Genomic DNA, 24,976 nt, shown 5'->3' with positions numbered 1-24,976 from the left:
GTCAGCTTGTGTCACAACCTAAGACGAAAACAGTAGCTTAACACCCCCTTCACCAGCCTTCCGCTAATTTACTATATTTCTGCATATTTTAACTTCCCGTACAATTGCAAGGTAATTGGACTATATATAAACTCCCGATCTCCTTCACTTTTAATTATATAAAGAAAATAGCATCACTGTCACAGCAAAAAAATATAGAGGAAGCACAATCCTAGGTATATGATAGAAGCTCAATAAATACTTAATGTATCAGGAATACTTTCAAAATGTTATTTCATTATACATTCATCATAGTTGCTGGGTATGGGCCAAAATCACTTAATGCACAAAGAAAAAAATTTATAAAGCTTTTAGCATTTATTAAAGTTAAGATAATTGCTATATTTCCTTTGTAGAATAAGTTTAGCAAAAAGAATAAGGTTTTATCACTAGCATGTAGAACTAAAAATAAGTTTAACACAATGAATAATGTGTATATAGAAAATAATAAATATTTGTTGAGTGGAATTTGAACTATGGATGCTGGAAATTAAAAAAAAAAAATCCTGTACTAAAGATATAGTACATGAACCAATACACACTTAAAAAAGTCTATCAATGCTGGGCGTGGTGGCACATGCCTGTAATCCCAGTGACTCAAGGGATCACAAGTTCAAGGCTAGCCTTAGCAACTGAGTGAGGCCCTAAGCAACTCAGTGAGACCCTGTCTCAAAATAAAAATAAAATAAAATAAAATAAAAAGGACTGGGGATGTGGTTCAGTAGTAAATGCTCCTGGGTCTGATCCCCAGTACCCATCACCCCAAAAATCTATCAATACTTAGACAACAAAACATTACTGAAAATTATACAACCTTTACAACCCTTTGACTTAGAATATAACTTAAAAAGCAAAAAAAAGTACTAATTTCTAAATTAGAGGATAACTAATAACTGGAAAGATATGCTTTCCTAAAAATTAATCAAATCAACATTTTTTTGTGTATTTAATAGAAGATACAAAAGTTAACTTTTCATTGATGACAGTCAGCACATTTGTATCTGGACCAGTTCTGAGAACCAAATTACGAACCCCAGAGCACAGAAACATCTGTTCAGTTCTAATTACAGAGCCACCCACCAGAGAATTCTTCTCACAGTATGCCATTCCTATGGGTTTTTCACAGTAAACAAATGGCAATGTAAATTCATAAAGATAACAATGCTATGACTATTAATTTAATGTATTAAGGAATAATAGGGACAATCTCAAAGTTTTTGTTGTTGTTGTTGTTGTTTTTTGGTATAGTGCTAGGAATTGAACCCAGGGCCTTATGCGTGCTGGAGGAATACTCTACCACTGAGCTACATTCCCAATTTTCTCTATTTTTAAATTCTTTTTAAAAATATTTTTTAGTTGTAGAAGGACACAATGCCTTTATTTTATTTTTATATTTTTATGTGGTGCTGTGGATTGAACCCAATGCCTCACACATGCTAGGCAGGCCCATTACTACTGAGCCACAATCCCAACCCCTTTATTTTTATTTTGAGACAGGATCTCACTAAGTTGCTGAGGCTGTCCTCTAACTTGTGATCCTTTTGACTCAACTTCCCTTGTAGCTGGGATTAGAAGTGTGTACCACCGCACCTGGCTAGAGTCTTTAAAAAAAATTTTTTTTTGTACTAAAGATTGAACCCAGAGTGCTTTACCACTGAGCCACATCCCCAGTCCTTTTCATTTTTTATTTTGAGACAGGGTCTCACTAAGTTGTTTAGGGCCTTGCTAATTTGCAGAAGTTGGTCCTGAACTTGGGATCCTCCAGCCTCAGCCTCCCCAGTCACCAGGATATCAGGCAAGTACCACAGCACTTGGCTTTAAAATACTTTTATACAGATGAACAGGCTTGCTTTGTACAGAAAGAGAATTTTTGCAGACTCTAGTGACCCAGTTCATACAATCAGATCTCAGAATTGTTTTTGAAAAAATTTACTAAAAATACAAAGCAAATCTAATTTTAGAGACAAACTAAAGATGATTCCATGGCAACTAAAATGTACAAAGACAAAACAAACGATATCTGAAGTTTTATATAATTATCCAATAGGAAAATAGCTGTTGAGCTTTGAAATTTTTAAAAATCAGACAGGAAATCTTCGTGACATATTTTATCTATAATCCAGAATTATAATAATGATGTCAGTGCTTAATTATGCTGGTGAGTTCTAAATCTGGGGCATCTTCCTTCCAAATTATGCTTATATTATTGACTGCTGAAAAAATTATTTAAAAGACGGTCCACAGAGAATGAGAAAATACCAACTTTTCTTAGAAAGGCTGACAAACAAAATAATCCATTTGCCAGATCCTATAGTTGTGATTTGCATGAACACAAGAGCTGAATTAGGACACTGGAGGGAGGAAGAAAGACAATTGCTTGCCCATTGTTCATATTTCCCACTGTTCATCCAGGTTCCCTGATAAAGGGTGCGACACTAAATGCTCTTCCAGTTCATATGATCCCAGGTAAAAATCCAAATGGTGTGCTATTGGTTTGCTTAGAGATCTGGTATCCCAGGGAACAACTAGCACATTGCTGGAGAACTTCTATGCCCCTAATCTCTAGACTTACCTTTCCTAAGGTTCACAACCCAATTAAAATCCCCTACTTTAGAGGAGGAAACAACAGGTAAATTATGATTCCTTATTTTGCAGCTACTAAGCAAGGAGAAAAAGGGCGACAAGGAGTCACAAGTCATGGAATGGATTCAAGATCACAGACTTTCTGACTTTAAGAGGTGAGTCCCACTCTGCACTAGGTGTGCAGAGCAGTCCAGCCTTGTCCACTGAGATGCTGGTTAGGTGCTGATGGCCTCTTGGGCTCTTGTTAGCCAAAACTTAGTGAAGCTTGCTGTGTACAGGGTAGAGCAAGGTCATGTGTTCTGCTCCCTTGAAAGGTAGCTTTTCATTGGAATAATAGTGCACCACTTCAGGGATGCTGTCAAACACAGCGCTTGTTTGATTCAGTGTGTATTTGTTGTCTTTGGTCTGAGCCACTATGATGTGGACACATCCTTGACTCGTCCTGGAGCAAAACAAGAATCAAGGGGAGACATGAATGAGTGAGCACAGAACCCTCCCTATGGAAAACAATCCCCTGAGGGTTCGCATAGGTTAACAGGTCCTCTTCCATTCCTGGAATTGTTCTACACAAACAGAAATGCATTAGACACTCCAGCGGAGCTCTGGGGAAGTTTTGCAGCCTAAATGCATGTCATCCTTAAGTTGTTTATCCTTTATTACACATGAGTCATCAGACACTAGACCAAAAAAAAAAAAAAAAAAAAAAAAAAAAAGCCAAGTTTCTTCTAGCCCCCAACTTGCAAAACTAGAGCTTAAGCACAAGGTTGCTAAAGCAAAGTTGAAGCTCACCCTCCTCGCTGCTGCTAAAAGAACATAGGCCGGGCTTCTTCATTCTTTCTTCCCAAAAAGAACACGCTAATAATAATAATAACAAGGATGAAAACTATTTCCTTCCTTGCCACCGATGTGGAAAGACCATTCCTGGTTGTGTATAACAACAGTTGGCACTGAAGGCTCAAAGATTTAATCCATGAGCACCAATTTCAGGAACCCAGTAGAGCTATTCCTGGTATTGTATATCTGGTGGCCTATCCCATTTTCTGAGCCATATTACCCACACGCCCCTCCCCCCTCTTTTTCCCTCCAGTCTGATTGTTTCAGCTGCAGGGGCTCAGCTTCCTCAGGAAGGAAATGCTGTTAGGGCTCTTGACAATGATCCTCTAATATAGCGCCGCTGAACTCAGGGTGCAATGAGAATTTCCATGATACACTGCAGCAGGCCTACCCGGCAAAAGTGAATTTTCTGTGCACAATTAGACAGAGGGAGTAATAAGCAAGTCAGCATTTCCTTCTTCACCAGAACAGACTGGTATCAAAATTGCAGCTGGCATTTTGACAATTAAGGGATCCAATTTATGAAAGTCCCTAATTGTTGGGAATAAAAGAGAAATTATTTCTCTCCTGAGAGAGGCCCTACCCAGATCAGGCAATGAAAGGTAAAAATTGACTAAAATGTACAAAGATCATGAAATAGGATCCTCATTATCCTAATAGATACTGGGGACCTTACCCAATGCCAATTCTGCATTCAGATCAGTGTTTCAGTTGTTTAAGTAAATGCATCTTATTTTCTCTAGATACATTCCTGTGAACCACCTTCAAATTATATATATAATTATATATTATATATAAAACATACATATATTTATTGATATTTATATGTATACATATACATATATATACACATATATATTATATACATATAATTATAAATTATATTTCTTGGATTGGTGATCTACTCATGGTAGAAAGGACTGTCAGGTATACCCTTCCCTTGAGACAAGGAAGCTCTTGAGCCCGAAATACTTACTTCAGTGCAATGGAGTACCTGCTGTTCCCTGACTCACTATTTCGAACCAGGTAACCAGCTTCTTTGCAGGGCTGTAGTCGACTCTCAGCCTCAGCCCGGGTTATGGCACCATGATACCAGCTGAAAAAAGGGAGGTGGAGGATGGAAGGTGCTATGAGCATCAGAATGCAAACCCAGACTGGAACTCTTTCAGAATAGACAAGATGCAGATTTGAGTGATCCTGGGTTACAAAACCTACCAATCACATAAGAGTGAGTCAACAGGGCTAGTGTCATTCAAAAAGTTTTCCCTGTGCACAGGAGAATGAATTTAGACAATGTTCTTGGGATACAATGCACTGTCCATTCTGCACAAGTGCACTGAGCTCAGAAGATGGGTTTTCATGAATAAGACCCACTCATACAGGTATTCATGGACAAAAGTAATCATGTAAGATGGGCCAGGGTGCCCACCCCACACTAGGCTGTCAGTAACCTTGGAGACTTGTTTATCTCAGGGTCGGTGAAGGAGACTCACGGCTGCTTCTCCAGGGGCAGGCCTGGGTCCACCTTCTCCCCCTCGCCATGGTCAGATAGGGCTGGCTTCAAGATCTTCTGGGTCCAGCTTTTTTGCCGGTGGTGCTGCCTCACTGCCTCCTCCTTGACGGAAGGTCGCTCAGATCCTTCAAACTGGACTGGAAGGAAGACTCCATTTAACATCAGAGACAGCAGAGGTGGTCCACATAAACTTCAAAGGAAAAAACCTCCCTGCCTGCCTTAGCTCAGGAAAGAAGCATTTTCTTCTTTAACACAAACTCTAATATGCTACAAAAATAACCTGGATAGCTAAGCCCCTGCTGTCTTTGATATCTGATTACACTGCTAGCATCCCACATACAGCCACTTTTCTTTAAGATACTCATCAGCATACAATAATTTTGGAATATAGAGGAAACTACTTTAATATATTTCAGCATAGACTTTTAAAGAACTGTAAGTTTCAGTATTTTCAGGGAAAAAAAAAAAAAAAAAGACTAACCAGGCATGGTGGCACAGGCCTCTAATCCTAGTGGTTCCAGAGGCTAAGATAGAAGATCAAAAATTCAAGGCCAACCTCAGCAATTTAGCAAGGCCCTAAGCAACTTAGCAAGACACTGTCTCAAAACAAAAAGGGTTGGGGATGAGGCTCAATGGTAGAGTACCCCCTGGGTTCAATCCCTAGTAACACACACACACACACACACACACACACACAAGGCTAAATATGGTTTACAAACACATTGCTTGCAAGAGTGTGTAGCATTCTCTGAAAACAAATGAAAAAGCTAGGAACAGTGGTGCACGCCTGTAATCCCAGTGACTCAGGACTGCAAGTTCCAGGACAGCTTCAGCAACTTAGTGAAACCCTAAGCAACTTAGTGAGACCCTGTCTCAAAAAAAAAAAAAAAAAAAAAAAAAAAAAAAATATATATATATATATATATATATATATATATATATATATGGGGCTGAGGATGTAGCTCAGTGGTTAAGCACATTGGGTTCAATCCTCAGTACCAAAAAACAATTTTTATTATAAAATAGAAACAAAAATCACCCTAGAATCAGAGTCCACCAAGCAATATGTTGACGATGCTATGACATGTAGACTGCACAGAGACCAAATGGCAGCGCCGAATTCAGGACTGAGAAAACAGCAGGTAACCAATACAGATTTGTTGAAAACAAGATTAAAATCACACCAAAACTGACTCAAATGTTTGCTATCAAATATGTTCTCTGTTCACCCTTTACATTGGCTTTTACTTTTTTTCTTTCGGCAGTTCAGGGAATTGAACTCAGATTTTCACACATGCTAGGCAAACACTCTACCACTGTGACTTTTTACAATTTTATTTTGAGACAGGGTCTTACTAAATTGCCCAGACTGGCTTCAAACTTTTGCTCCTCCTTGTCTCAGCCTCCTTAGTAGCTGGGATTACAGGGGTGCACCAGTGTGCTCCACTATAACTAAGGATTTAACAGGCTTGAAGAGTAGCACCATGGAAGAGAAAAAATTGCTCCCAATTTGACAGTTTCAGTGGTGAGAAATAAATGTACTGTGGTCATATATGTTTTTCCGACACTCATTTAAGGCATTTCCAAAGTAGTTACACACTGCAAAAAGAAAATAAAGGTTCTTGACAGGAAAAAAAAATGCAATATTAAGGGTACAACTTCAGTCCTGGGCTTTCCACTAGAGTCAGATTCTTACATCCCTATCTCAAATTCCTTGGGAAAAAACTTGCGGTAAGGAACATAAAGAAAATAGAGCTAGGCATGGTGGCACAGTAATCCCAGCAACTCTGGAGCTGAGGCAGGAGGACCAAGCCCAGAGGCCAGTTCGGAGCAACTTAGCCAGATCCTGTTTTGGGAAAAATAAGATCTGGGGATGTAGCTCAGCAGTTAAATGCCAGTGGAGGTTCAATCTCCAGGAAAGATAAGAAAGAAAAGAAGACAAGAAAAGAAAAGAAAAAAAAAAAAAAAAAAAAAAAAAAAAAAAAGAAAGAAAGAAAGAAAGAAAGAAAGAAAGAAAGAAAGAAAGAAAAGAAAAAGACAAGTGTTGGTACAGCATCAAAATCCTTCCTTTTAGCTATTTTGAATGCTACTGTGTGCTGGATCATCAGAAGGTAATGCTCTTATTTACGACTTTGTTCCCCTGACCAATCTCTCTCCATCTCTCCCCTCACCCATGCCCTCCCCAGACTCTCATAACCGCCGTTCTACTCTGGACTTAAAAGGTGCTTTTATTATTATTATTATTAGTATTAGTAGTAGTAGTACTAGTACTAGTAGTAGTATTTTGGTATCGGGGATTGAAACAGGGGAGCTTTTACCACTGAGCCACATCCCAGCCCTTTTTATTTTTTGAGACTGGATTGTTTAGGGCTTCGCTAAATTGCTAAGGCTGGTTTTGGACGTGCGTTCCTCCTGCCTCAGCCTCCGAGCGCTGGGATTACAGGTGTGTTTTAGATTGCACGTGTAAGCGAACTCAGGCGGGGATAATTGATCCAAGCGATGGATATGTTAATTACCCTGATCTGATCATCTACCGCAATGCATACATGTACTGAAACATCAATAAGTTTACTCAGTAAATTTGTACAATGATGAGTTATCAATTTTAAAACAGAAAACACGTTTTCAGAAGAAAATGACTCGGCGGGAGGGCGAAGCGCGCGGGCGCCGCACACTGCCCTCACCTGACAGGGCACGCACGATCTGCTCCCGCTTCCACTCCCAGGGCTGCTCGTACTCGGCCGCCGGCCTCTCGTCGTCCTCTGGCAGCCGGCTGTCCGCGGGCCGCGCCTTCCCCTCCGCGCGCGGGCCGCCCTCTGCGGGCTCGTAGGGGGTGTCGTAAAGCTGTGGCGGCTTCCCCAGGAGGTCCTTGGAACTACGTCTCTTCGCCAGCGTGTCTGACTTCGTGCCATTCTCTCCGGGCTCGCTGGGGCTGTCAAGCAGCTGGAGAGCCTTCACCAGGGGGTCTTTGGAGCCTCGGCGTCTGATTTCTGAAAAACACGTGTCACAGCAATACCTTGAAAGAAAAGGTGCCACTAGGGGTGGGGTGGGGACGAGGGGGCAGTGATTATCCCAATTACCTCTGTTGTTTCTGGCTGAGGTTGGCGATAACTCCAAGATTGTTCCTGAAGGTGCTGATTACCTCCTAGCTGTGCTACAACTGTAAAAGAGGGTGTCCAGAACTTCCTCTTTTCCTTGCCTTAGCCAGATAATGGGATCAACTCATATGAGGAGGAATTACATCTGAGGACAGGCAACTTGAACGGTGCCCCGGTAGCCCGGAAGCGGGTAAGAAGTGGCCTCAGGGAAACCTGTTTGACTTTCTGGTCTTGTCTGTTCTGAGTAATAGTCACCTTCAGTTTTTACAGCTTGTTAGGAACCCCAGCGGTGCTGGGGATAGAACCCAGGACCTCGCGCATGCTAGGCAAGTGCTCTCTACCACTGAGCTACAACCCAGCCCCAGAGTATTTTAATAAAAATGGGCTGACATTTATGATATTCAAAGTATTGCTACGAACACACCCAGAGAAGTTATTTATGTGCACTAGTCAGAGTTCTTCCAGTCAGTTTTAATATAGTGGGGGAAGCCAGACATATTTACATAAAATATGCATCAGACTAATAATTGCAGGATGAATTCAAGTAAAAGAGGTGTTATGGGGAAAAACAATAATTACTCAATAGCTAACATTTATCAATGGCTCCCCATGTGTTAAGCACTATTCTAGGAGTGTTGTAATTTTCACAACCACTCTGAGATGGATACTATTATTTCTCCATTATTAGAAAAGAGAAAACTGAAGCACAAAGAGGTTAAGGAAATTATGCAAACCAATAAGCAGGAAGTTGGGCTTTAGAAGGCATACTCTCAGCCACTGCATTTGGAATGACTCCAAGTGGAAGAGAAATGGAAGATGAGTTAACTTTGATATAAAAGGTCTTTTCCAGTGGAGGAAGCTGTAAGAGTGAAAATATGGAGGTGGGAACCATAAAGGGCTTGTTTCCATATAGGGGAGTTGAGAGAAAAGTTAAAGGACACAAGATGGAGAGGTTGTAGGAGAAGCTATAAAACTAGGTGAGCCAGGTGCTGAAGTGAAGATGTTTTAAAAACAAAGATAAAAAGTTTAGATTTTTCTGTATGTAATGCAGAACTATTTTAACAGGGAATAATAATTATATGTGTTTCACTGGAAGATAACTAACCACTGAATATAGGATGGAGTAAGTCTGAAGGTATGGACTGAATTGAGGCATAGACATGGTTGGAAAAACCCTGCTGTAAACCAACCAATTACCAATTACAGTGGGATGGAACCAGCTATATTTGGGGATTGACAAACCGGGGGTACTGGAGCCTTGTGGGGTGAAGCTGGAGATGACTAGAGTGTGGACCACCAGAACTGCCAATATAAACCAACAAAAGCATCAGGCTGTGGCTCTTGCAAATGCCCATTAGGAAGCCTTCAACCCATCCTCTATCTGGTCACAATCAAGGAAGACCTTTCTACACACAAAATACCTCATCTCCTCACTGAACACCTCATTCGATTTCAACTATATTCAAAGGGCAAATGGCTCAGTATGGCAAGGGAGGCATTCTATGACCAGACACCTCCCTCCAATCTCTTCTCTCACCCAACCTGCTCCTGTCCTCCAACTCCTTGCTCTAACCAAATGGAACTTCTGAAATGGCCTGCACACTGCACTGTCCTTTGTCTGGTGACCTTCTTTTCCTTTGAAATCTAACTCAGCACTTCCACCACTCTGGAGAAGTCTTTCCTGCCCACCTTCTCTCATGTCCCACAGAGTTGATCAGGTGCCATGCTGTGCCAATCCTATGGGTCTATGCTTCCAGTTTGGTGGACTAGACAGAGACCACCACAGCTTGTTTATGTTGGTAGGATATGCAATTGTGCCAAATAACAAGTGGATGGATGAAGGGGAGCTCTAGAGCTTCTCCAGGGAGGTGATCATAAGGAGGCAGGTGACTGTGTGGACCTCCAGGCAGGTGACTATGTAGATCTGCAGGTACATGTCAAGGAGTTACAATGGATTGATGTTAATACTGTGAGAATTAAAGCAGTCAAGGGAGAAAACGAAGAAAGATTGCCAAGGAAAGAGGGTCAGAGGCAGAGCTTGGGTTTCCTTCAGGTAAGGGTGTTCGGGAGAGGAGGAGTTAGGCAGGAAGGCTGAGTATGTTTGGTGGGATAAGCAGGAAGAAAGTGAGAAGAACATAGTGCTGTGAGAATGAAGGATTTTAGGACTTTCCCCCTGTAACTGAAAAATAGTCATGGTGATGCTCTCTAGAGAAGAATCATTGACTCACTAGGACTTCTGTAACAAGGAAAAGACAACAGATAGGGGAAAGTTAACAAAATCAGGGCACTAAATTCGAAAGGGCAAACTTTATTTCTAGGGAGAGGTTACAGTTCTGTTGGATCTGGCCCTCACTGTCAGTAGCTGCCTCCAATTCTGTGCAATTCCAGCTTACAGAAATCACCTGGGTGAGCTATAGCACGTCCTGCTGCCTGGTCCCACCTCCAGTGGTCCAATTTCATTGTTCTGAGATAAATCCTAGAAGTCAGACTGTAAGAATTCCCCTGGTGATGTTAACTAAGCCTGAGGACCACTTCCACACCTTGTGGGTCCTCATCAGCCCCAACTCACTTCCTCCTTCTCTCTGGCGTTAATCTCTCCAGGCTAGCCCCATACCCAGGAGAAGGGCATTCTCTCCCTAAAACTGCCACATCAGAACATGATGCTGTGATTGTGATCAGACAGGACTGGACCCTACCCACTGCCCCTAGGCCAGGTCAGGGGCTTGGGCTATCTAAGGCCAGCCAGAGCTTTCAATCCCACAGCCTTTTTTTTTTTTTTTTTCTTCGTTGCCCATTCTAGATGGAGATATGGAACAAGAAACAAAACATACTCTGTACTTGGTTCAATTAAGATAAGGCTGGCATTTTTAAAAAAGAACTTTTATAAAGAACTAAGAAAAAGGAAGCAGAAAACACAAAGGAATTCAAGGGATGAATTTAGAATTTTTAGGTTTCTAATCAGAACTTGTTTACCCTCAGTTTAGACTGTCTGGCATAGTCTAGGGAAAGCCTTGCACAAGGTCCTGGCTTCAATTCTGCCCCAGCTGAACTAAAAGGAGAAGCAGTTGATTTCAGTCTCAAGATAGGAGTCTAGCTCACAAGGAAATTTCAATAAATTTGCATTCAAATGAGGCATGGTGATTAGAATCTTGGGTTCTTATTTCACATGTTTGAATTTTTCCTTTTGCAAGGAGGTCCTTGCATTTCTTATATTTCAATTAGTCTGTGCACAGTTAGAGGTCTGGGAGAGACACTGGAAAGCATGTAGCTAAGAATGTCCCTTTCTTTTGCATGGTTTTGGGATTGGGCAAATCTGCAAAGTATCATCACCTTTTGAAACAATGTTTAAGTAGGAAAATGATTTGGACACAGCATCCTTCCCCCTTCAAGAGGAGTAACCTTCCAGTCCATTCCAACACCTGGCTGCCCTCAACCTGAGGCGCCATAGAAACAGAAACAATCGTGGGGCTGCAAGCCGACCCTTCCTGCAGGGAGAATAGCCCCTGACGTGCAGAGCTGGCTCCGAGAGGAAACAAGCCTGAGAAGGAGGAAATGGCAAGAGGAAGCTACACCCTGGCTGCCGATAGAGGCCATTTACTGTGGCAGACAACAGAGTGCAGTGGACGGGCAGTAGATAAACACTCATTTGCAGCAGGCAGAAAATGAGGGCTGCCCCACACCAATTAAAATGGCAGTTGGTTGGTGTAGAACCTAACAGGCTGGAAATTTTCCCTTCTCAACTCCCAGTTCTCACTACACATAATTATGCCATTCATGTTTAAAAGCATGGCAGAAGACATTTAAGATGAAATTAATTATAGTTAGCAATTAATATTATTTTGTGTTGTCCAGAATTGTCTTTGAAAACGGGATTCAATTGTTCCTATAGTGTCTAAACAATGGCCATATTTGTTGAGAATGCCAGGTACAAGATGGTACAAGATCCCAAGGAAGCCTCAGAATGCACTGGTAGAAGTGTTGTTCCATCTTCACAGGTGAATCAACTAAGGCTACGGTTGTGCAGTAGTTAGTGGGGAGTCATTTATTACAGACTCTAGAGCTCATGCTTTCTTTGCCTTTCTCTTTTTTAAAGCTGTACTGGGGGCTAAATCCAGGGGCACTCCACCACTGAGCTACAGTCCCACTTCATTATTTTTCATTTTGAGACAGTCTCACTAAGTTGCTGAGGCTGGCCTCTAACATGTGTCCCTCCTGCCTCAGGTTCCAGAGTTGCTGGGATTACAGGTGTGAGCCATCACACCTGCCTGGAACCCATGCTTTCTCTACCATACCTTACTTTATGTTCAAAAGATTTCAAGTAAAATGTTAATTACAATTTAAAATAACATGTTTTCCCTTAATCCCTTTCATTTTTTCCAAAACATTAAACATAAAGCCTCATAGGGTTCTTGTTTCCTCTTGGAATCAGAAACAGAGATATTATGCAACCTTTTTCTTTTCTTTCTTTCTTTCTTTTTTTTGTACCAAGTATTGAACAGATGGATGCTTAACCACTAAGCCACATTCCCGGCCCCTTTTAGTTTTTTCACACAAGGTCTCGCTAAGTTGCTTAGGCCTCACTTAGGCCTTGCTAAATTGCTGAGGCTAGATTTAAACTTGCCATCTTCCTGAACTGTTGAGATTACAGTTGTGCACCAAATGCCCAGTCTATGCAACTTTTTTACTCATGTATTTTATCAGTGTTCAATCTTTTGATATGAAATTACTTTACTATTTTCTTATCAAATAAATCAAATATCTGGGGGAAAAGCCAGTATAATTCAGAAACCCTGACATTCTATAAGGAAATTAGAGATAAATCAAAAAGTCTGGGCTGGGGGCATAGCTCAGTGATAGGATGCTTGTTTAGCATGAGTGGGGACCTAGGTTTGATACTCAGCACTACAAAAAATAAAAAAAAAAAAAAATAAATAAACAAATAAATAAAGTGACCATGTATATTTACTTTCTATGATAGTTTTTTAAATGCAGACCCCAACATTGAGTTCTACTTTAGATTTGTCTATTTAAACAAACCAACAAAACGATTTGGAGGGAAAAATAAAAATTTAAAAATAATCCTTGACTTGTGCTCAGGAGCCAAAACCAAAGGTTGCTGAGTGATTTTGTATCTCTCCTCTTGGCTGTGGAATTTGGACAAATTATTTCATTTTTCTGAACCTAGGTTTCTTCAACTAGGTAGAAGAAACCAATCTTACAGGGTTGTTGTAGGATTTAGTGAGGTAATTTGCTAAGTCTGGCAGCCAGTAAGCCCTGGACTTGTGACTGTATGATACTTGTCTGAAAAGAATTCTCGTGCTAACTAATGGCTACCTTAGGGAACTTCTACAGACCCATCCAATGCTCAGGCAACTAAAAATCATAATGCTAAATTATGTAGAATGTTTCTGTGAAGTACTGAGTTAAAATATTCCTGCTAATTTAGCAGAAACAACACAGCTTTATGCTAATATTGCCTTGTATTCAAAGTCATATTTTTTATGAACAATCCTTTGAATAAATCTCAGTGATAATTTATTCATAAATTCTCTTTCTTTCAATGCCAGGGATTGAACCCAGGGCCTCATACATGCTAAGATATTCCAAAATTTTATCAGTAGAAAGTAATGCCTGGGACCGGGAATGTAGGTCAGTGGTAGAACACTTGCCTAACATTCTCAGCACTGCAAAAAGCAAAAAGAAATATGGGAAATTTCTAAATTTGGACTTGACAACTAAGCATAGAAGGAACAACTGAATAAAAAAAGTAAGAGGTTGAAAAAAACAGCAGCAAATCTTTTGCTTCAAGTTTCCAATAAACTCACTTCTATTACTCTGTCCAACTGTGTAACCTATGAGTAACCTAAGAGGTAGATTCTCCACATTGATCGAGATATGTGTTATTTATTTTAATGAATAATGAAAAACCCTTAAGATGCACTAATATGTTTTTTCAAGAACAAAATGCTATATGCTTCTATTACTAGTTTAAAAAGTCAATAATTTAGATTTTTAATAAATTTGAGTTTATTTACCAAAGGAATATATTAATTTTGTATTCTTACATGAATTTATTCACATAAATTGTTTAAGACAGAGCCTGGACCCTAACACTCAAATATTAAATGCTAGCTATTACTATATTATTTCATGTTGGACAATTTTGACTTTTTAAAATTTTATTTATTTATTTATTTTTTAAATTTTGAGACAGGGTCTTGCAAAGTTGCCTTACAGGCTGGCCTCTAACTTGTGATCCTTCTGCCTCAGCCTCCCAAGTCGCTGGGATTACAAGCATGTGCTGCGCAATTTTGACTTTGAATGACTAATGTACTTAGTCTGAGGGGAGAAGTGCCCTACTTATGGGTCAAGTTTACAGTGCTTTTGCATGAATCATTTCAAGTGTGCCTTGAGAGCCTGGTGGTATTGGGGGGCAGACCACTCAATTTGGAGTGGGAAATCTGGGTTCTATTTCCTGTTCTGCCTCTTAAAAAGTCTTGTGAGCCTAGAAAAGTCTGAATACCTCAGATCTTGTTTTTTCATCCTGTACCAAGAGGGACAGTATTGCAGTCCCCTAGTTTATAGAGCTGTCTGTGGGGATTATTTAACACAAGTCAACAAACAAAAAAACTATATTCAGTTTCTGGAAACACAGCATTTTCCCTATTATCAGCATGACTCCCCAAATAAACAGCTGATACAGTACAGATAAACGACCAATTCTAGTTAAAGAGAAAGACAAGACTAAAAACCAAAGGACAAAGAAAGGTGAATCAAAGTTAAGCATTAACTTTTTTTTTTTTCCTTTTAGAAAATTCTTTTCCTCAATTGTGTGTAAAAGCAAATCCTTTCCCTATTCCTTTCAAGCCTCTGATATTTTTTAAAATTCTGACTAAGTTCATTTTCACTTCCTTTCATTCACAGATTTCATTAAGGGTCACAGTCCAGTGACCTGCAGGGTCACAGCCTGGCCAGAGTACACCCCCCCCAAGTGGGATGCCTTATCTTTGTAAGCAGAGAAGCAGGAAACAGAGCTGAGCTTTCCTGTTGCAGCTCCTTTTCATTCTGAGGGCTGTCTTGACCCTTCCAGGGCGCTGCCACTGCCCCTCTGCTCACCTCTTTGAAACTAGTTTAGGGAGCCTGAGCTTGACAGCTTTTCAGTCTTTAACATGTGACAATTACTCCTTTCCCAGGCACGAAACCCAGAACACTAGAACAAGGCTCCCTTGAGTCAGCACTCTGAAACTACATTTTCCATTACAGATATTTAAGGCAAATTAGATGAATAAGTAATTTACTCTAAAATTTCCAAATAAATCAAATAACTAGTTTACATTATTTTGGATAATTATCATTTACACCAACGTAAGAGAACTATGTATAAAAGGGAAGATTTTGACACCAAAAATGACAGATGGATTGCTTAGCTCACAATTGGAATAGTTTTCAGTTGAAAAATTACAAGATTAGTCTAGTTTGATTTTAGATGGTTTACCTTGAAGGGCTGGTTCATGACAGTGATTGCTAACTATTCCTTAATAATTTAATATTGTGCTCCAATATTGTAGAAAAGAATCTAAAATACAGAGGATCATGTCATGTTTGCAACTTTACACAACTTAAAACACCTTAAGTATTATTTGTCTCCTGGAACTGACTTATAACTCCCACTATGGATGTCAAAGCTTTCACTTGTGACCAAGAAATATATATAACTAATCCTAAAACTGAAGATCACATTCTGAGCAGATGTGCAAACTCCCAAGTGTCATCGTGCATAGAATTAGAAAAACTTAAAAGGAAAAAAATCCTCCCAATTCTAAAACTCTGAAGGATATTAAGCCATATAGGAAGTTAGATATTTCAATAGTTTAGTTTGGGGTCTAATTTCTGTTTCTTCAGGTCAGCAGGATCTGGTTTAATTGCTTTCTCCCTTATCCCCAAATGGACTCTGGTTACCATTTTACAACCCTTCAAGTGAGTGTGAGGTTTCTGCCCCTATCACAAACCTGTTATCATTTGCTGGGCATCGTAGGGCTCCATGTAACCATCGTTCTCACCCACTCTCTCTGCATCCCTTTGACCCTTTGTCCGTTTGGCATCATAAGGGTCAGCATAGTCTTCTAAAATGATGACCTACCAAATAACAAGAAGATAGTTATTAAAGATTATCATATACCAAAATGTCAATGGCATCAAAATGGCTATGAAATCTCCTGCAGATTGGAAGAGAATCAAAATATCTCATCGGTTCCAGACGGCTTTCACTCTTAATCATGTGTCTCAGTTGGTCAAACAACCTATTTTTAGTTTTGGTAATTCAATTTATTTGCAATCATTCATATAAATTCTTTCACTTATCCCCAAAGTTTTTCTTACTTTCCTTTCTCTTCCCAAGCAATAACGCATTTGTCAGTTTGAGGGTGGCAAGGGTGGGCAGTGGGAAGTACAGGGTACCTATGGCTTTAGCATTTAAAAAGGTGAAATGCAGCTAAGTGCAGTGGTGCACATCTGTAATCCCAGTGACTTGAGAGGCTGAGGAAGGAGGATCATAAATTCAAGGCCAGACTCAGCAATTTGGCAAGTCCCTAAGCAACTTAGCAAGACCCTGTCTCAAAATAAAAAAGGCTGGTGATATAGCTCAGTGGTAAAGCATCCCTGGATTCAATACCCACAACCAAAAAAAAAAAAAAAAAAAGGGAAAGTTTAACCCCATGTTGTGGGTCTTTTAAGCTCCACTTAGCTGAGTAACAGTCACAGTGAGTCAGTTAGTCACTTCCCAGCACTAAGCATGGCTAAGCATAGTGAGGGAGTCAAAATGAACCCAAGACCTACTTCCTGTCCTCAATGAATTTTAGAACAGCTCTAAAGAGACAGACTTCATGAAGGAGAAATAATACTGAACAGTATTATAGGACTTCAAGGTTCAGTAATTCATAGGCAGCTTGATTCTCTGAGATCAGATAGTTTTGATGGTATTTGTGTCTAAGAATATTTATTTATCTTTGCGAAGTGGAAGGTACATGGAGAGGTGTGTGTGCAATAATTCTATTCTGCAGTGACTGGGTGACAACACCAAAGACAAGGAATCCTTTTCGGGGAAGAAGTTCTGGGCTCACTCCACAATCTCTAATATAAAATAGTCTCCAAAAAGTTCATGGAGAAGTGCCACTGGAGCTGGAAGTAAGATAAATGAGGAAGAGGTGAAGAGGAGGGAACTGGATGAAACTGGAAGAGTTCTCCACCCAGGAGAAGATGGCCTAAGAAGCCTCAGACACCCAGAAGTGATGGCTATGAAAACCAGGCAGCCTGTGGAGGACTGTGATTACCTCTCACTTCCATCTTTTCTCCATGACCAGCCATCATGTGCACTACAGCTGCAAGGCACAGAGAGGAACAGAGGGCAGGGTACTAGGTCCCAGGTCAGGTAGACCACCAAGTAATCTAAGGGCTGGGTCCATGTCCATCTTTCTGTGCTCTCTACTCAGTGCCTGGCACAGTGTAGGCATGCTGTAAATATTTTGGGGAAGAACTGAATGGAGGAATGAATGCAGGTGCCCGATATATGCCACATGGTCTATGCTACAGGTTCTTGTCCAGGTAGCAGCATGTTTGAAGGCTCACATACAAAAAAATAAAGTTCCTATGACAGGAAGCAATTACCTGAATTTGGGTCTTAAGATCTCAGTTTGAGTTCTCCCCTCTTCCTCTTTCATGTGGAAGCGAAACTACCAAACCAACCCAATCAACTCATTGCTGTAAGGATGGAGAGCCTCCTCCCATGTTCACATTCCTTTTCTTACTTTCCCACATTGGACAGCACCCAGAAAACCTCCAGTGAATCAGAAGCAGGAAGTACCTTCTTCTTTCCTGCTCAGTAACTTTCTTAAGGACATTTCTTGTCATAGTCCCAGTTCTCTTAAGCTTTAGTACCCTGTGTCCCTTATCCTATATGGCTGCTGAACAGCAAACGTCCATGGAATGAATGGAAGGACTGTCATCTTGGAGGGCTGCTGGAAGTTTGAGAAACCTTTTACACCTTTTAGGTGTAACTGCAGGGGATGATGAAATCTCAAAGCCAGCAGTGAAGTGAGTGGCCCACCCATTTCCTGAAGCTTCCAAATCCACACTTAACACAGATCAGAGGTTGTCATTCTTTATGCTCTAGGATAGGCATACACAAGTCTAGCTTTGCAGATCCCCTGGATGTCAAAATTAAAATAAACCACATCTATAAAGGGGCCAAACTTAACACCCCATTCAATTACTCTTTAAACTAACAAAATTAAATGCAGGGATGTGGCTCAGTGGTTGAGTGCTCCTGAGTTCAATCCCCGCCCCCAACCAAAAAAATCAAAAAACAAAAACCAAACAAACAAAAATACGAAAAGCCAAAACAAAACAAAAAACCACATTTATTAGTACATTTCTGCAAAGTTCTCCACCCGTAGGATGAGGAATTGTCAAGATAAAATATGATTTCAAAGGATTGCTTGGTAGTCACAGTATAATAGTGATTCCTCGATCCAGCTTCACTTTCTCTTAGGTATAAGGCCTAGTGTTTAACAGGTTGTCTATGGTCCCCTTGTACTGAGAAATGGTCCAAGGGAGGATGAATTCTTACCGTGTCTTGCTGCTTCATAATCTTGCCCTTGTCCAGCTCGGGGCCCAGGGAGGAAGGTGAAGAGGATGCAGAAGAACTGCTACTGCTGCTGCTACTGCTGCTGCTGCTGCTACTGCTGCTGCTACTGGGGTAGTTGCTCTTTCCATTCTTTTCCTGAGTGTCCACTTTGATGAGCCTGTTGATGTAAGTGCTGCAGCCCGAGCTCTTGGCTGCGCCCCGGTGGGGCTCCTCCTCTGTGGCCCGGGAGTTCTTGCGGCCTTTGCCCGCCGCGGCCTGAATCAGACCCTGAAGGCTGTCCCGGGACAGTCGGCTGTCCTTGGCGGGGCCGCCGCCGGCTCTGCCACCCCCCAGCTCAGCCGCGGAGTTTTTGCGACCCTTGCCAGGAACTGTCCCGGCACCGCTGGCCTCAGAGTTCTTGCGCAGTTTGCCGCTGCCCCCGCCCCCGGGCTTGGCGCGTTCGGACACTGTCTTCAGGTTCAGGGGGAACTCCTTGAACCACTTGGCCGCCATGAGGGGGGCCCGGCCAGCGCGGCCAAGGAGCGTCGTGGTCGCGGAGCAGGCGAGCGAGGAGGCCCAGCCCAGACACCGAGAGGCGCCAGGGGTCGGGGGCCACTGCATTCCCCGAGACTGGGGCGCTGGAGGCCGCAGCGAGGCCCCGTGACGGCTGCCCCGCGCGCCCCTGGCCGGCCGTCGCCCACTCCTGACAGGGTGGGGCGCCTACCGCCCTGGGCTGGGGGCCCGGGGCGCCGAGCGGGCGGGCGCAGGCGGCCACTCCGGACACGGACGGCGACAGTCACAACGCACTGGGGGGCCCCGCCCGGCCTCGTCTTCAACGCCTGTACACCTCCGGGTTCCGTGGCTCTCAGGAGGCGGCGGGCGCCGGGGGCTTCCCCCTGCTTTTTCCTCCCGAAGTGGGAGAGGCTGAACCCACGGAAGCCCCCGGCAACCCTGCCCACACTTCCAGGGACAAGAAGGAACGCAGCGGAGGCAGCGGGAGTGTCCCCGGCGCCGCGACGGACGGTGGACGGACGGCGGGCCGCCCACCCATCTGAGCCCCTCCCCTCAGCGGCTGGCGCCTCCCAGCCCGCCACCTCCCACCCAGAGCTGGGAGCCACCGGGGAGCGCCTGGGGATGGCGGGTCGGGGGTGCTGGTTCAATGGCACACGGCTGCACGTGCGGCCCAGCCGCGCCCCCGCGAGCATAGGGGCCCTCGCGGCTGCACTGACGGCCCCCAGCTAAACCGAGCCAACCTCAGCCAGGCGCTGCCTTCAAAATGCGCCAGGAGTGCGCCACGTGCGCTTCGCAGGTCGGGAGAGGAGACCTCGGTTCCTCAGGGGCCAGAAGCCCCTCTCCGCTTCACTTTTCCGCGTTCTTTCTAGGAACATTACATGGTTTTGGTAGTGGTGGCAGGGTTGCTTACTATGATTTGGGCGCAGGGACAGCGGTCCCTAACTCCCGCCCTCTTTCCATTAGGCTCCGGAGGAGGGGAGCAGCGCATCCCACTGTGCGAGCGACCAGGTCTTCCCGCCCTGCCCACGCCACGAACACTGAGGATTGGCTGCTGGCGAGCCGCGCCACCCCTCCCCTTGCTCCGCCGGGTTCCAAGGAGAAAGCCAGGTATAGAAGCGGCCAAATGGACGCACCTGGCTAGGAAGCAAAGGTTTGGCTTGCTGGTTCCAGGTCCCAGGCTGCCCAGTGACCAGTGGTGGATGCAGGGGACTGGGAGGCAGTCGAAGGAATTGCACCCCTATTTCCACCACAAGGTGGAAGGGCGCACTGTTACCTTCGGGGTTTTGGGCTCACGTTGGGGTGGGAGCGAGTCTGAATCTGTGCAGATGGGGACCACTTTGTGTACAACTGTGGGGCTTTTTACGTTAAAAGACGCCTTTGCCACCCAGCTTCGAAGCAGTTTAAAATCTTTTTAATTTTTAAAAAAAGTTTAAACTAGCCGGGCGCTGTGGCGCACTCCTGTAATCTCAGTAGCTGGGGGTGCTGAAGCAGGAGGATCGCGAGTTCAAAGACAGTCTCAGCAATTTGGCGAGTCCCCAAGCAACTCAGTGAGACCCTTTATCGAAATAAAATATAAAAAAGGGCTAGGGATGTGACTCAGTGATTAAGTGCTCCTGGGTTCAATTCCTGGTACAAAAAAAGTTTAAACTTAAGTTATAAAACAAAAATCTTTTCGTTTAAAAAACTAAATATGCTGCCGCAGGGGCTCACGTGCTGCCAGGGAAACGGAATGGTCCAGGCCACCTTCTGGTGGTATTTGGGTGGTGTCTGGTGATGTGGGAAGGCGAAAGAAATGCCTGCTCATGTTGAAATTGCATCTTGACATTTTTTAAAAAAGCTTTATTGAGATATGATTTACACATCATAATATTCAGCAGTTTCAAGTGTATACTTAAAAATTTTAAATTTATGTACTATGTTTACAACTATCAACAAATCTAACTTTAGAACCCTTCCATCACCCCCAAAAGAAACCTTGCATCCATTAGCAGTCACTCCTCATTCTCCTTTCTCTCTTCCCAACCCTGAGCAGCTACTCATGTACTTTCTGTCTCTATGGATTTGTCCATTCTGGAAACTTCACTTAATTGTGACCATGAAATAGATGGCCTTTTGTGTTTGGCTTTCCCTTCCTGGAATCCTTTAAAAAAAATTTTTTTTTTTTTTATTCATCCACAGGGTAGTATATGTATCAGCACTTCATTCCTTTTATATTGCCCAGTAACAGTCCATTGTATAGATATACCACATTTTATTTATCTATTCATCAGTTAATAGACATTTGAGTTGCTTCCACTTTTTGGCTATTATTTTTTTTTTATTATTGTAAACAAATGGGATACATGTTGTTAACTTTTTGGCTATTATAAACAATGCTGCTATGAACAAATCTTTATGTGGATATATGTTTGAATTTCCCCTGAGTAGTTATCCAGGAGTGCAGTTGCTGGGTCACATGGTAACTCACTGTTTTAACTTCTTGAGAAACTGCCAAACTTTTCTAAAGTGGTTGTAACATTTTACATTCACACCAGCAATACCATGTTCCTATTTCTTCATATCCCGAACACTTGTTTTAGGCTGTTTTTGTTTTGTTTTTGGCTTAAAGCCATCCTAGTGGGTATGAAGTGGTCATATTATGGTTTTGATTTGCATTTCCCTAGAGGTTAAAGATGTAGAGCATCTTTTCATGTGCTTATTGGCCATTTGTATGGTTTTAGAGCTATGTGTCAGATCCTTTTTAATTGGTTTTTCTTCTTTGTTATTGAGCTGTTATTGAACATGTAAGATGTTCTTACTTCTCTTTAAAAACACAAGTAAGATATTTCTCCAGATCAAGCTATAGAGTGGAAGGAAGCTCAGGACTTTGTTGTCACATGATTTGGAGTAAAACCAAAACAAGGGGTGGGGTTGTGGCTCAATGGTAGCATGCTTGCCTAGCATGTGTGAGGCACTGGGTTTGATCCTTAGCACCACATAGAAAAATAAATAAAATAAAGTTATTGTGTTCATCTACATCTAAAAATAATGTTCATGACAAAACAGGCTTCTTCTCCATTTGTGAACATAGATACTAAGTGATCTTGGAGAAATTATCAGGTTTTTGTCTTTCAACCTGTAGAACTTCATGTGTAAAATGGGGAAACGCCTACTCCTTGGAGTTTCCATGAGGATTAAATCAACATGTGTATTAGCTTCTTTGCATAGCAGGCCAGTAAAAGCATTTTTGACAGATTACTGTTGAGCCTTTGTTTGGGAGGTCTTGGTGCCCGCCCTGTTCAGGAAGCCCATAGACTTTTCCAGGGATTGCCAGGAAATCAGGACTAACACCTTACAGCCCACATTTTGCCATAAACCTCCTGGGTTTTATTCATTCATGTCTAAGTCTTTTAATTATCTTAACCACTTTTGGTTTTATTTAGATTTTTTTGCAGCTAAAACCATTTTCTCCCACAGCTGGGAACAATTTAGAGAAAAGCATTTCTGTTTTATTCTAAAATGTAATGTTTTAATTTATATTTCACTTATAGTAAAGGAAAAATATAGCTTTATAGAATAACTTTGAGTCTCCTTTCTTGTAGAAGTAGATTGAAGGCTTTGGAGTCACCTCAGTGTTTTCTATAATTCTTAGCAAACCATTTGATGTCCTTGAGCTTTGGTTTTCTCATTTATAAAATAGGAAGATAAGCTGGAGATGTAGCTAAGTGGTAGAGTACATGCTTATCCCTGTTTTGGATCCCCAGCATCACGAGAAGAAGAAATAAGTAAATAAAAGGAAGATAATACTACACAGTGTTGTAGGAAGGTGCCACTGAAAGCCACAAAAAATAAACATGGTGACTGCCATTTGTTGTCTTCTTAATATATGACAGATGCCTCATCTCATTTTACCCTCATTTACCCTAATATAGGTGTTTTGATTCCTATCTTACAGATAAAACACGACTGGCCTTTGTGCTGGCGTCAGAACTGCGTGGGTCAAACCCCACAGCCTGGTTCCCACAGGCCAGTCACTTTGCAGGTATGAGGGATTAAAGTTGCTTAGGGGGCCTGTGTTTCCTGTTTGCTGCTATAATAAATTGTGGCCAACTTAGTGGCTTAGACAATACCTGTGTTATCTTACCGATCTGCAGGTCAGAAGCCTGATACATGTCTCACTGGGCTAAAATCAAGGTGTCAGGCTGTGTTCCTTCTGAAGATTCTGGTTGGAGAACCTGATTCCTTACCTTTTCCAGCTTCTGGAGGCTGACCACATTCTTTAGTTGGTGGCCCTTACCTTCAAAGCCAGCAGCAATGGTGGAGTCCTTCTTAGACCACATCAGTTTAACCTTGCTTCTGTTCTTACATCTCTTTTTCTGATTCTCTTCTGCTTCCCTCTTCCACTTTTGAGATCCTCTATTACATGGGATCTGTGCAGAGAATCCCTCTATTACAAGTTCAGCTGATTAGCAATCTTAATTCCACTACAATCTTAATTCCCCTTTCCCATGAAACCTAACATGTTCATAGGTCTCAGAGATTATACTGACCCTCTTGGGGCCAGTATTATCCTACCTACCACAGAACCTATTGGGTACTTATGCAATGTGAGTTATCCTGGCATGCCTCTGACTGCTTGGCTTTGCAGGAGATCCTGTAAGCAGCATGTAAGTCCCTTTGCTGATGAGAGTCTTCCTCCACGCTCCAGCCCTCTCTTCCTCTTGTGCTACCTCACAGTGCCCAGAGCTTAAGAATCACCCCCAGTATCCTTTCCCTGTCGAGTCTCATCCTATATGTGCTGTTAGTAATTAAAAAGACTCTGGGGAGGACTTCCTGGCTTGGAACCTGATTCTGGGAGGAGGAAGGGAAGCCCTTGGTCAGGAAGGGAAGTGGGGGTGCCCCACTTTAATGCCCAGCCTGTGTTCCCTTTTGTCAGAGTTCATTTGGGAGGAACAGTACTAACACCTGTGTTTGACAGGTCTTGAAACAGTAGTGACTGTAAAACTGTTCAGGAAGCATGGAGTGTTGGAGGAGAAGGAATCCCCAGGTGAGTTGGGGGTGGGGGATTGGTGCTGGGGCCTTACTGTATAACCTGGATCCCCATTCTTGATGTTCAGTGTACCCAGCTTCTGCTTAAGATGACACTTGGGGTCTGCCTCTCTTCCGCCCTTTCTACAGTCATCCACATCCTTTCACATAGCTTTGTGTCCCCCATCACAGTTGCTGCGCAGACCTCATCAGTGCACTGCTGCTCCACCATCTCCAAAGTGATCTTTCTAACACCCAGATGTGTTGATATCCCCACGATGGTTAAAACCCTTCACCTTCATCTCCCAGCCAGTGGCTTAGGCTGCGACCTCTGTGGCACGACTTTCCTCCATTTCAATATTTGGCCTTACTTTCCTTTCTAGGATCCTGTCTCCCTCTCACTCGCGTGCAGCGTGTATTCCAGCTACCCCAGACTCCGTGCAATTTGCCCAATGCCTGCTTTAGTCATATCCCTGCCTTTGCATGTGCTGTTCCCCCGCCTGGATTCGTTTCAGTCTTCCACCTGTGCTCCCCCTCTTCCTCCTGTCCCTCAGTTTAATGGCAGCTCTGGAAAGCACAGCCTCTTTTGTCCTGAAGCCTGTTCTCGTACCTCATTAGAAGCATGGATGGATCTCCCTCAAGCACTTCAACTCTCTCCCACTAGAGAGTTAAGCTCCTGCTTACTTACCCCTGGCCTACCCTGAGTACAGTGTAGCCATTCAGTGCTTCCTAGGGGTGTTGTGTGTGTGTGTGTGTGTGTGTTTCTTT

General features: G+C 42.6%; 1 protein-coding gene across 1 annotated transcript; it reads right to left on the bottom strand.

Annotated features, from left to right (window-relative positions):
* Positions 1-1,459: 1,459 nt before the first annotated feature.
* On the bottom strand, positions 1,460-19,707 carry She (Src homology 2 domain containing E). Its single transcript, XM_047561308.1, has 6 exons — positions 18,692-19,707; positions 16,077-16,203; positions 7,654-7,959; positions 4,950-5,106; positions 4,433-4,552; positions 1,460-3,064 (listed from the first exon to the last, which is right to left on the bottom strand). Exons 1-6 carry the CDS (start codon positions 19,307-19,309, stop codon positions 2,878-2,880), a joined length of 1,515 nt encoding a protein of 504 aa, XP_047417264.1. The 5' UTR covers positions 19,310-19,707; the 3' UTR covers positions 1,460-2,877.
* Positions 19,708-24,976: the final 5,269 nt, after the last annotated feature.

Source organism: Sciurus carolinensis, chromosome 1 (assembly GCF_902686445.1).
Source record: "Sciurus carolinensis chromosome 1, mSciCar1.2, whole genome shotgun sequence".
NCBI classification, from domain to species: domain Eukaryota; kingdom Metazoa; phylum Chordata; class Mammalia; order Rodentia; family Sciuridae; genus Sciurus; species Sciurus carolinensis.
This window is presented reverse-complemented; position numbering and strand designations above follow the sequence as displayed.

Bases quoted from the DNA above. Each gene is read 5' to 3' on its own strand.
- She (XM_047561308.1), bottom strand. From the start codon at position 19,309: ATGCAGTGGCCCCCGACCCCTGGCGCCTCTCGGTGTCTGGGCTGGGCC. The intron at 4,553-4,949 runs GTGAGTCTCCTT...CCCTTTTTTCAG, and splicing joins CTGCCCCTGGAGAAGCAGCC to CTGGTATCATGGTGCCATAA. The intron at 3,065-4,432 runs GTAAGTATTTCG...GTTTTGCTCCAG, and splicing joins AGGTACTCCATTGCACTGAA to GACGAGTCAAGGATGTGTCC.